General features: G+C 40.4%; 1 protein-coding gene across 4 annotated transcripts in view; it reads left to right on the top strand.

Moving 5' to 3' along the window:
* The window catches only part of EMB2444 (RNA-binding (RRM/RBD/RNP motifs) family protein), a 63,632-nt gene that overhangs the window by 44,346 nt on the left and 5,722 nt on the right, over positions 1-13,564 (top strand). For all 4 annotated transcript variants that reach the window (XM_088893089.1, XM_010265054.3, XM_088893088.1 and 1 more), the window contains one exon: positions 5,442-5,498. In XM_088893089.1, coding sequence (XP_088749215.1) covers positions 5,442-5,498 — 57 coding nt within the window. The remainder of the gene's footprint in view (positions 1-5,441; positions 5,499-13,564) is intronic.

Below are 13,564 nucleotides of genomic sequence, written 5' to 3'. Positions count from 1 at the left end.
TTATTAGAATTGAGAAACGAGCCGAGATGAAGCAGCCTTTGATCCACTTTTTCCATTTTCCTCCCAACCCAATTTTTTCTAGTAACTCTAAGAGAAAGGACCAGTCCACCATATCATAGGCTTTTTCTAGATCTAATTTGCACACTAAGCCTTTACCTCCCTGTTTTTTCTTTTCTACCACACATTCATTTGCACAAGACCTGGTCATTATTTGTTTCACTTCCACAAAAGCTTATTGATTTTGTGAGATTACCAAGGGTAATATGCTCTTGAATGTTCTTGCTAAGATCTTAGCAATTACTTTGTACAAGCTACCCACAAGACCTACTGGCCTATAATCCTTTGGAGATCTAGCTTCTTTCTTCTTAGGCACTAGAGTAATGAATGTTGCATTTGTTCCTAGAGAGATCTTCCCTTTAATGTGTAATTCATTAAAGACATCTATCAAATGTGATATTATAATTTCCCAGCAATCCTGATAGAATGCCATAGAGAAGCCATTTGGTCTAGGGGCTTTAGATCTCTCCATTGAGAAAACTGACTCATGAATCTCTTCCACAGTGAATTGCTTTTCTTGGAGAGTTTTTTCACCTTCCTAAACTCTACTCCAATCCAGATCCTCTACCTCCAAACTCCTTTCATCTAAAGTGGAAAAAATTAACACCTGACCATCCACCTCAACACTAGAAATCAGATTTTTCCTCCTTCCATTGGCCATCGAGTGAAAGAATTTAGTATTTCCATCACCTTTTAAGAGCTATTTACATCTCCGACCTTTCCTTCTCGCTACACACTCTTTGAGCCTCCTTTTGATCTAATTCCTCAATCCTTTTAGCAATTAAGTCATTTTTTACTTCAATTCTCCCAAACTCCTCTTTATTCCAATCCTTTATCCTTTCTTTCAACCTCTTCAATTTTTTCATGAATCTCACTCCTTTATTATTGCTAGTGATCCCATCTTCCATCCATCAGTCCCTTTTTTTTTCAGCAAATTTTGGAATTTCTAGCCACATGTTTTCAAACCTGAAAGGTGTGGGGCCCCCAAGGGGATGCTCTTGATAAAGACACAAGGGACAATGATCTAAGGTTATCCTAGGGAGTGTCTTCAAAATTAAGTTTCCCCAAAGATCTTCCCACTCAACGGAAAAAAGGAATCTATCAAATTTAGAACACACTTGGTTTTCTTGAAAATTGGACCAGGTAAAGGAGGCTTGCAAGAGGTGGGGTTCTTTTAGCTATAGGGATTCTACCACGACATTAAATTTCCTCATACTTGTGGTTATTATCTGGTTTGGGTTATTTGTTTCATTTGTGTATCTTATGACGTTGAAATCACCCCTAGACACCAAGGGACAATGATCTAAGGTTATCCTAGGGAGTGCCTTCAAAATTAAGTTTCCCCAAAGATCTTCCCACTCAACGGAAAAAAGGAATCTATCAAATTTAGAACACACTTGGTTTTCCTGAAAATTGGACCAGGTAAAGGAGGCTTACAAGAGGTGGGGTTCTTTTAGCTATAGGGATTCTACCACGGCATTAAATTTCCTCATACTTGTCGTTATTATCTGGTTTGGGTTATTTGTTTCATTTGTGTATCTTATGACGTTGAAATCACCCATAGACACCAAGGTCCCTCCCACAAACCCCTAACAGGTGCAAGCTCCTCCCAAAACAAGTTCCTTTCTCTATATGAGTTAGGGCCGTACACATTTGTTAATACCCATTCATTTTCATCATTGACCCTCTTGGCTTTTATTGACACTGAGTAATGCCCAATTAATTCTTCTACACACTCCACCTCCTCATTCTTCCAAATCGTAAGAATACCCCCAGAGGCACCACAAGAAGGGGTAAATGACCAACTCAACCCCTTGCTGCTCCAAATGCTTCTTATCCACCTTCTATCTAGATTTGAGAGTTTTGTTTCTTGAATCATTACAACCTCTGGCTTCTCTTTCCTTAGCACATTTCTTATAATTCTCCTCTTTTTAGCACTCCCTAACCCTCTCACATTCCAGCACACAATCTTCATTGTACTTATTTTAGGCCCCTTTCTTCTTCCGGCACCTAGTTCCTTCTTCTGCTTTCCAGCTTTTCATAGGACACTCCGCACACTAACTTCACTTCACTCATTTTTCTCTTTCTTCTCTTATCTATACTTCCTTTCTAAGGTAGACTTCGGGTTTTGAATTCTCTCTTCCAGACATTTTTGGTCTCTCTCCCTTCTGCTTTTGCTGCCCATTGGGTTCTCTTATTCTACCACTATCTTTTTCGACTTCCCCCTCTCTCTCTACGCTCACTGTTATTTTCTGTTTTTCCAATTTATTCTCGTTAGACTTATTTGCCTCCAATAAAGTCTCTAAATTCCCCAAGACTAGGTCCACTATCTCCTTTACCCCTACTTTCCCACACCCTTCTTTTGCTAATTCTTCTGGCATTCTCAGGCCCATTTCTGCACCAGGTGTAGCTTCCAGGACTGGATCTGCACAACCAAGTATCGGGGAGTTAGTACAATGAACAGGAGAAATAGCACAGGTAGGGGAACGGGGAGAAGTAAGAGAAAAAAAAGAGACTCCCTGAAACGGGTGAGGCACTCCCAGCCCAAGGGCAGACTTTAAAGGGATATGCTCCTCCTCTGCAATAGCCCGGACCACTGAAATGATTTGTTCCTCAGTTGAACCTATGCTTAGGTCGTTTTGAAAGCCCAAGACCCCATTACCAATCACTTGCTCCTGAACTTGATCTGATTCTACCTCCTCTCTTTGTTGTAAATTGTAATTCAGTAGAACCTCAACAATCTGCGATCGAGTCTTCCATGCTTAACTCTTTTAGATCTACAGCTTCTGTACCTTCCCTCTCCAAATAACAGTTCAGTGCTCAGGTTGTCAGAGTCTCCTAGTCAGTGACTCTTTGTCTGCCTCATCTTCAGGCTCCTCATGGAGCTTTCTATGGTACTGTGGATTTGGCTTTTCTGGCATTGTTGACTTCTCTCCACCCTGATGATTCCAGAGGAGGTTCTGACTTGAAGCTTTCAGGCTATCTGGCACCCTGGAAACCAAAGGGAAAGCACCCCTGTTAGTAGCTCCCTCCGCAGGGGTCCTGGCGAGCAATCTGGGAGTCGAATGGTTCGATGATAGACCACAGCTATCATCCCCAAGAGAAGTCACATGACCATGCGCGTGACTCTTTAAGTTATCCTGGCTACCCCCGATCCCAACCAGCTTGTCCAGTTGAACCCCTGGTTCTGGTTGGCTTGTTTCAGTGGAGAGGCGGGCTTCAATCCTTTTACTGCTTTGTTTACCTTAACGTGGAGGGTCCAGATTTACATTTGTCTTAAGGGCCTCAGCAAATGTCTTTGATTGAGCCTTTGGATTGAATTCAAAGGCATTTGAAAAATTAACCTTAAGGGGAAAGGGATCCGTTCTGCCAAAGTCTTTGAACTCTTCAGTTTCCTTTACCTCTGTCCCAGTCTGACCTCTTGGTCTATCCACCTAGCTTCTGCCATGCGTCACCCAACCATCCACATCATCATTGTCTTCTTCCTTCTGCTGTGGGAACCAAAGCTTCGTCTCCAACTCTGTAACCAGCCAGATTGTTCTCCAACAGTCATCGGAAAAGATTTATAAAGCTCGAGGGATGTTCTCCTGCTTTGCCCCAACCACTTTCATCTTTGCAGCACAAAGGTCCCTCAGACGGTATGCTTCAAAAACCCCTCCACACATTGCTGCGATTTTATGGAAGAGCTGCTCCTTCCAGAGGTTGAATGGCAGTCCAACAATTTTAATCACCTGTGTTCCCATTGGGATTAACTTTTCATTACAGATAGGTGACCAACTTTCAATAGTTGTTCGACCAAAACTTGTTTTCACCACCAAAAGATCCAATGGAAGTTTTCCAATATCGAGGATTGCTCTCCTTTTGTCGAATGGTATAAGGATCACCTTCTTCGTTGGACAAATCTTTTCCACTATAGCATCTAACACTTCTTTCCAGCTTTTCACTTTGGTTTCTGCAGTCACAACCTTTTTTCTAGTCCAATCAGTTGTTTTCCCTTCCCTAAATATTTTTGGGCCATGGCAGAGGCCACCACTTTTGTTTCCTTATTTTCATCAATTATTTCCTCTCCTTCCGACCTTGTTTCATAACTCTCTTCAACTGTGTATGGGTCTTCTTTTTCTTTCATACCAGCCCTCTGCTCTACTCTCAGCTTCTCCTCTTCGATGATAATCATCTCTCCCAGTACTTAAGCCAACTTCCTCCAACCTTGTCTCTCTTTACCTTCTGGTACACAGATCATCTGTTTTTTACCTTGTCCGAAGAACTCTGTTAGTGTGATGAACCAGCCATTCCTATTCCTTCTATTCTCTACTACAAACTTCTTTCTTTCCCTGGACAACTCATTTCTCCACCCTGGTATTTTCACTGTAGGTTAATCCATCCACAAACCCTTTCAACCAGCATATCTCCTCCAAATCCAAGAAAACCATTGCTGTCCTGTCTTCTCTGATTTTCATATTTGTTTTTCCTCTAACCTTAGTCTCTTCTCGAAGAGAAACCACTTCTTCTCCAGCTGTAGTTCTTTACGCCATCTCCTTACCTGAATGAAGTCTCCTCTGATGCCGCTCATTGCCATGAGGTTAGCACTTCCTTCTTTTTTAGGTATGGGAGCAAAGGAACAACAGAATTTTGGAGAGCATTTAAAAAAGGCTATGCATTTCTACTGAAGATTTGTGTAGAGGATGAAGTGAACTTGCAGCAACTTCTGCTCATGGGGCTGTGGTTTACTTGCATTGGGCCCCACCTAAAGGAGAGGTCAAATTAAGCTTTGATGGATTTAGTTTGGACAACCTTGGAGCATTGAATATTGGAGTATTTAGAGGTCATGGGAACATATTGGCTATATTTTCAGGCCCTATTGTAAGGGAATTCCATCAAAGTTGAGTTGATGTCAGCACTACAAGGCCTAATATTGGCAAGAAAACTTGTGGAAAAAGTGGTATTGAAATGGACGCAATGCAATAAACAAGGACCTAGACAACATTGGCGTCACTTGAAAGAGTTGAGAACCCTAACTTCAAAACCGAATGCAAGCTTCATATGGACCTACAATCAGCAAACATGATGGCTGATGCCATGGTGGGATAAGGGGTGAATAGGGAACAAATGTATTGGGATGATAGGAAACCAAATGCAAGGGGAGGAGGTGGGTGCCAGCCTCACTAGGGGAATGCTCAGCGTTATATGGTGCCGTTTGCAATTAACCCCTTGTTCTTTTGATATATCTTAATAAGGGTTATAGTTACCTATAGAAAATAGTGAAACTTTAATCTAGGGGATGCCTTGACAACTATGTTTAGAAGATAATTGTATCTGTGATGTTCAATTGTTATATACATATTATTCATCTTCTTTTTGAGCAAATTACTCTTTGGGTGATTCAGGCAATCAAGGTTTTGAACATGATTAAACTCTATGGGAAGCCAATACGTGTAAATAAGGTGTGAATGATCCCTTCCTCTGTTTTTTGTTTTGTATGCTTTTCTTTCTTTCTTTCTTTTTCTTTTTCTTTTTCCTTTTATTTTATTTTTTTACATTTTGTGCCTTTCATTTTTGTTCTTAATTTAGCAATACAAGTTTCAATAGAGAATATATGTCTCATTAAAATCAAGACATTAAAACACAAGGTAGCACGGTGATTTGGTCTTGGTACATTGATTGCGTCCGACACCCTTCTTGTTTTTAGTCCAATATTTTATCAGTTGAATGTTCAACCTGTAATTAATTTAGGGTTTTTTGATGTATTTTCATTTTCCAGATCCAGAAGTCTTCATCTTCATGCCAGAGCTAGGTTATCAGAAATTGGACTTTTCAAAATTTTGTTATTTCTTGTTTTCTAGATAGTAGGGATGTTTTTGGACATTTACATGTCTGTTGGATTTGGCTGAAGAGCATCTGTCTAGTAATGGTTGGTTTGAGTTGAAGTTTCAAAGTCATTTATGACAGAATTGTAGTTTTAAGTTTTCTTAGTTTAAAGACTTAAGCTGACCCTATAGTGTTTTATATATTTCTTGCAAGTGCAAAAATGTGGTGACTATGGAGTTTATTTGAGTTTTTATAGCTTATGTTAAGAAGGGTGAATGATTCTTATGCCCTAGAGCCCTACCCACCCAATTGAGTGGTTCTTAACATCCAAGGATTCATCAATGAAAGAGTTCATCTAACATCCCCAAGTGACTGAAATTGATCCAGATACCTTATTCAGGCTTCTATGGAAAACTGATACTTCCCCTTCTAGCCATTTTCATTTGCATTAATAATTGGATTTATGAAAAGAATTGTGTTATATACAGTAAATCTAGATTTGCACCTGTCAGTTTAATCTAGCAATGCCACCCAATCCACAATCCACTTAAATCAGGGTATACTAATCATCCTCCTAGAAATAATCCCCCAAAACAGTTGAGCTCTGCCAGTCCATCTCCAAATTGTTATTTATTTATTTTTTTTCTTTGAATTCAGCTGAATGTTGATTTCAACTCTTTAGCAAGGTGCTTGATTTCTCATTATATATATGTATTGTCAAGGTCACTCACTCTGTTGTTGAGCCAACTAATAACAATCCTTGAATCTCCCTCTACTACCTTATTCAGGCTTCTATGGAAAACTGATACTTCCCCTTCTAGCCATTTTCATATGCATTAATAATTGGATTTATGAAAAGAATTGTGTTATATACAGTAAATCTAGATTTGCACCTGTCAGTTTAATCTAGCAATGCCACCCAATCCACAATCCACTTAAATCAGGGTATACTAATCATCCTCCTAGAAATAATCCCCCAAAACAGTTGAGCTCTGCCAGTCCATCTCCAAAGAGTTATTTATTTATTTTTTTTCTTTGAATTCAGCTGAATGTTGATTTCAACTCTTTAGCAAGGTGCTTGATTTCTCATTATATATATGTATTGTCAAGGTCACTCACTCTGTTGTTGAGCCAACTAATAACAATCCTTGAATCTCCCTCTACTACCAATTGGCTAAAGTGTTGATCCCTTCCAATTCTTAACCATTAAAGAACTGCCAATAATTTTATTTTGGTAAGCAATAGAAGATTTTATTAATTATTCAATCAGAGAAATGTATACAATCAAGATTTCCCAAACAGAACTGCCATCCCATTTGCTGTTCCCACTGAATCCTTGCAAGTTACAACTACATTTGTAGTCAACCACTTAAATATCTTGATTGCCTGTGATGTGGACGCCGGCAGCAGCAGCAGTAATTTAGTGTTCTCAGCAGCAGCAATTTAGTGTTCTCATCCTATCTTATCTATTCAGTATTCTTATCTTATCTGCTTTCAGTAGTAGGGATTAGTAGGAGTCTTATCTATTCAGTGTTCTTATCTTATCAGTTCAGTAGTATGGATTAGTAGGGAGTCTTATCTTATCTTATCAGTAGGATAGATTAAGAATGTCTTATCTTATCTTATCTTATCAGTTCAGTAGGATAGATTAGTAGGGAGTCTTCCTAATTAGCAAGGAGTCTTCCTAAAAGTAGGACTCTTATCTCTTGTAATCTCCTATTTAAGGAGCTGAGAATATTGAATAAAATCATCGAAAATTTCAGTCAAGAAAGAGAGCAAGGAGAGTTAGGTGATCTCTTGGACAAATCATCATTAGGGCGCCAAGATAGGTTCATCAAGAGCAGGGAGGAACAAGGGAAAACAGGAGGTTTTCCTCGTGGACTGACCCGTGACGAGATCCTATTCTCGGGCCCATAACAATTTGGTATCAGAGCAAGGTATCATGGGTGACTTTGAGCAATTAACGTCTAGGGTTCATGATCTGGAGCACAAACTCGTGGAAAACAGAAAGGGGGTGCGCGAGATCAAGGACGACGTCCGAGAATTAAGGCGCATGATGGAGTTGTACTTTTCCAGCAAGGAACCTGGAAGGGGCTACAACCACAACCGGCTGCCGACCAGACATGTCAGAATCGTCCGGTGAGTAGCAGGTCGTTGCCCTAGCGCAGGTTAGCAACACCCAGAATGTTCCGATTAAGCAGGAATCTGGCGTCGTCGAGGATTCCATCGACGAGAGTTCAAAGAAGAATAAGAGCAACTACTCCAAGGTCGTCATTGCTGGTGAAGGAGCTTGTATGCCTCATGTTGCGGCTGCAAATGTTGCAAAAGAGTGTTTGTTAGCTGCAGTCAGATCAGATTCTAGGGCTGCACATATCTGGGTGAATCTTGCTAATGCATACTATTTGGCTGGTGATCATAGAAGTGCTGGAAAGTGCCTGGAGAAGGCATCAAAGTTGGAGCCTAATTGCATGTCAACTCGATATGCTGTTGCCCTTCATCGTATCAAGGATGCAGAAAGGTCTCAAGATCCCACTGAACAACTTTCATGGGCTGCGAATGAAATGGCTTCAATACTCAGAGAAGGGGACTCTGCAACAATTGAGCTTCGGATAGAATGGGCAGGACATTCCATGGTTCACAAGACTCAGCATGAAATTGCAGCAACGTTTGAAACTGGACATAATGATTTGACGGAAGTGGAAGAGCGAGCTCTGTACACACTAAAACAGGCAATAGAAGAGGATCCAGATGATGCAGTTCAGTTGCACCAGCCTGGCATTCACAATCTTTGTACTCTACAGTTCAAGACATCTCAGAAGTACCTTAAGGCTGCAGTTGCCTGCGGCAAAGAATGCAGCTACTCATGGTCAAATCTTGGTATCTCACTGCAGCTGTCTGAGGATGAACCCTCTTCATTGGAACCCGATCCAGGAGGGCAACTTCATTCCACCTATCCAGGAGTCCTTTGACTATGTTTCAAGACACCCATCCTTAATTCGAGCTTGAGGACAAGCTTGTAGTCCAGGAGGGGAGTAATGATGTGGACGCCGGCAGCAGCAGCAGTAATTTAGTGTTCTCAGCAGCAGTAATTTAGTGTTCTCAGCAGCAGCAATTTAGTGTTCTCATCCTATCTTATCTATTCAGTATTCTTACCTTATCTGCTTTCAGTAGTAGGGATTAGTAGGAGTCTTATCTATTCAGTGTTCTTATCTTATCAGTTCAGTAGTATGGATTAGTAGGGAGTCTTATCTTATTTATCAGTAGGATAGATTAAGAGAGTCTTATCTTATCAGTTTAGTAGGATAGATTAGTAGGGAGTCTTCCTAATTAGCAAGGAGTCTTCCTAAAAGTAGGACTCTTATCTCTTGTAATCTCCTATTTAAGGAGCTGAGAATATTGAATAAAATCATCGAAAATTTCAGTCAAGAAAGAGAGCAAGGAGAGTTAGGTGATCTCTTGGACAAATCACCATTAGGGCGCCAAGTTAGGTTCATCAAGAGCAGGTAGGAACAAGGGAAAACAGGAGGTTTTCCCCGTGGACCGACCCGTGACGAGATCCTATTCTCGGGCCCATAACAGCCTGCCTCCCTGTCAACCAATTATGAACTTAGAATCCTCTTCATTGAATACTTACCAAAAAAAATCCCCCTCATTGAGCAATCTGTCAACAATCAGGTCTCTAGCAATCTGTATCCCTTGTAATACAGCTTGGGATTCAGCGTTAATGGAGTGCTCTACTACTGCAGGATCCAAGTATAAAGCAATCATATGTAATACAGCTTGGAATTCAGCAATACTTCTAGATTGCCCAGGATTTCATATGGAGACAAGAGTACATAGTTGGTATAAAAGATGAGGAAGTGGAAGAGGCAATATATTGCTGTTCTCAAATTAAATTATCTACGAAGAAAGAGTAAAATATAGGTAGTGTTTTAACACTGGATGTCCTTAATTTTAATATTCTCAATTAAGCCTCTTCAGGTGAAGTTTCCTTGAAAATTCTAGCATTTCTCTCCTCCCAAAGTGGTCAAAGGATGGCAGGCTGGCAGCCCTAGTTCTTCTCCATAAGAGCTTTCCTCTATTTATTTATTTATTTTTGGAGGGGAGGAAAAGAATTTTCAAATAAGCCTCTCATGCTCCTTTTGGGGTTCCACCTGCAACCAATCCCAACAAAAGCCTTGATTTTAGGTGGGATTGGCTTGCAGTGAATTGCTTTTGCAGCAATTTTTATCATTTTCTGCCAAACGTTGTCATATTTAAGTTCATTCTAAAACTCAATGTAGAACCCTAAGTACCAAAATTTTGTCAGTTTTTTCTCACAAAGATAATTTTTAATTGTTTTGTGGAATATCTGCTTAGAATGCCTTTTTTTATCAGTAAAATCTTTCATTAATAACAGAGAGATTAAGATACAATAGCTAAAGATTGCATAGGAAATTGCAATCTCCAGCAATCAGTTACAATTCTGCCCAATACAATGAAGATCTATTTGCCCCTTGTTTTGCTAGGGTATCCGCCATCCCATTTGCATCCCTTTTAATCCAACCAAACTGAGAGTTGAACTTCCTTGCAAGTGTGCCAATTTCTCTGAAAATAAAATTGAGCTTCCAAGGTGCTGATGTGATGTTTTTGGCCCAAGAGGTGACCAATAGAGAATCTCCTTCAATTTCTAAGTCTGTTGTTCTTATCTGCTCAGCCATCTTTAGACCTTGAAGTAGGGCTAGAGATTCAGCATGTATTGAGTCACCATAACCTGTTGGTCCAGAGTAGAATGCCACCACCACACCAAGATAATTTCTAAACACACCCCCTATGCCTGCCCTTCCAGAGTTGCCAAGAGAACTCCCATAAAAATTCAGTTTTAGTTTGTTCTGTGCTGGTGGCTTCCATTCCATGCTTACAAGAACTTTGGGTACATCTCATTCGTGGAGTAGTTTCTAAATATCTCCATGGTCTTCACCCAATATGCAGTTCTAATTTTTATGGCTTCAATAACTTCCTCCATTGTTTTGCTTTTTCCTGAAAAGATTCTTAGGTTTCTTTCCTCCCAAATAGTCCATACTGTAGCTGCTCTCATTGCCTTTCATATACATTTTCCCCTTTTCTTCCGTTGACACAGGAAAGAGGGGCTGAGTAGACTTACCACATCCTGTGGGGGAGCCCATCTGCATCCAAAGAGAGAACAAACAACATTCCAAATACCAGAAGCAAAAGAGCAGGATAATAGTAAGTGGGTTAGAGTTTCACCACATCCCAAACAAAGGACACACACATGAGGAGAGAGGCAATTGTTTGGCCTCCTTTTCTGTAGCACATCACAAGTGTTTACCTTCCCTAGGAGCACTTCCCAACAGAAAGCTTGTACTTTTGGAGGGATCAGTTTAGTCCAAATTTCTCTCACTCACCCCCATAGGGTTAATATGAGTGAGCAAACCAAAGAAAGATGCACAGGAAAATAAATCATCAGAAGTTGGGGACCACACTCTACAATCAGCTATAGATTGGTTCAAGTAGACCCTCTTAAGTGTTGAAATCAACAGCACTAGAGACTCACACTCATTTTCCCTCAACCCTCTTCTAAAGCCAAAATCCCAAGAGATCCCTGATTCTGAAAGCACATCAAACCTAGCAACAGGCTTGTTTTTATAGTTTGATAAAGAGTAGAGGTCTGGGAAATTGAACATAAGAGGCACATCCCCAACCCAAAGGTCTTCCTAGAATAAAACTTTGTTACCACAACCAACATCAAACCTGATAAATTGAAGAAAAGTTGGATATACCTCAAAGATTGCCTTCCACGAAGAGGATGGAGCTGCATTGGGGGCTAATTTTGCATCCCAACCATTATCTGCATCACCATGTAAGCTTTTAATGACCCTGCGCCACAACCTTTCTTCCAAACAAGGGAATCTCCATAGCCATTTCCCTAGGAGGGCCTTCTTTCTCTTTATTAGGTTCCCTATACCTAATCCACCTTGGTCCTTAGGGTAACAAACTTGCTCCCATTTCACTAAATGATCTTTCTTTTCTTCACCTGGCTCCCACAAAAAGTCCCTCATAATCTTCTCCAATTTCCTAGCTATTTTCACTGGGATCTTAAAGGTGGAAAGGAAGTGAGTGGGAAGGTTTGCAAGGGTTGATTTTATCAAGGTGATTCTTCCCCCCAAGGAAATATAATTTCTTCCACATTGCCAACTTCTTCATGAACCTCTCTACCATTGGTTTCCAGAAGCTTTCAGCTTTCGGATTCCCACCCAAGGGCATTCCTAAGTATTCCAGAGGCCAATTTTTCACTTCACAACCAAGCAGATTTGCCATGGCTTGGAAATCCCCCCCTTCAATGTTGATTCTGGCTACACAGGTTTTTCCCCAATTGGCTTTCAATTTGGAGTTCTGCTGAAATTTATCCACCAATCTTTTCAGATTCCTTAAACTGGCTTCATCACAGCTTTCACAGAAAATAATTATGTCATCAGCAAATTGCAAATGAGACACCACTTCTGATCTACCCATTCTCCAACCCTTAAACTGGTTTTCTTGATCAGCTTTGGTGATTTGTCTACTCAAAACCTCAGCCACAAAGGTGAATAGAATAGAGATAAGGGGTCACCCTGTCTTAGTCCTCTTTTAGCTTGGAAGAAATCCTTTGCTACCCCATTCATCAGAATAGAAAAATGTGCTGAGCTAATACATTCTTTAATCCACATCCTCCATCTTTCACCTAGCCCCATCTTTTCCATTAAATTCAACAAGAAGGACCAATCCACCATATCATAAGCTTTTTCAAGGTCCAATTTACAAATCAAACCTTTGTCACCTTGTTTTCTCTTAGCTGCCACACACTCATTTTCCACTAAAATTTGATCCACAATTTGTCTCCCCTGTACAAATGCTCCTTAGTTCTGAGAGATAATATAGGGCAGTGCAGTCTTCAACCTACCAGCCAGGACTTTAGCAATGATTTTATACAAGCTACCCACAAGACTTATCGGTCTGTAATCCTTGGGGGTTTTGGCCTCCTTTTTTGGCACTAAAGCAACAAAAGTTGCATTTGCTCCAGGTGATAATTTTCCTTCTTGATAGAACTCCACAAATACATCCATTAATTCATCTTTCAAAATTTCCCAACATTCTTGATGGAAAGCCATTGAAAATCCATCTAGCCCCGGTGCTTTAGATCTATCCATCGAGAATATTGCTTCATGTATCTCCTCAATAGTGAAGGCTCTTTCTAGGAGGTTAACTTCGGATTCTGGCACTCTGTCCCACTGTAAATCTCCCAATTCTGCCATGTTTTCATTAGAGGATGCTAGGATTGACTTAAAGTGATCCACAAAGCATCTTTCAATTTCCTCTTTTGCAGTTATCACTCTTCCATCCACCTCTACACTGGAAATTTGGTTTTTCCGTCTTCTCCCATTTGCTAGAGAGTGGAAAAAACTAGTATTTCCATCCCCTTCCAGATGCCATTTACATCTAGATTTTTGCCTCCAGGAAATCTCTTCTTTTCTTAGAATCTCTTCCAATTGCACTTTAAGTTCCATCTTTCTATTCTATCCTCCACCCCACACTCTTTCCTGGCCTCCTTTTGGTCCACTTCCTCTATTTTCCTGGCTAAATCCTCCTTTATGACCTCAAGTTTTCCAAATTCCTCTTTGTTCCACTCCTTGACCTTTTCATTCAGTCTTTTCAGTTTCTTAGA

This window comes from Nelumbo nucifera, chromosome 8, assembly GCF_055504915.1.
Source record: "Nelumbo nucifera cultivar China Antique chromosome 8, China Antique-T2T, whole genome shotgun sequence".
Lineage (NCBI taxonomy): Eukaryota > Viridiplantae > Streptophyta > Magnoliopsida > Proteales > Nelumbonaceae > Nelumbo > Nelumbo nucifera.
The sequence above is the reverse complement of the archived record's forward strand: the minus strand, read 5'-3'. Positions and strand labels throughout refer to the sequence as shown.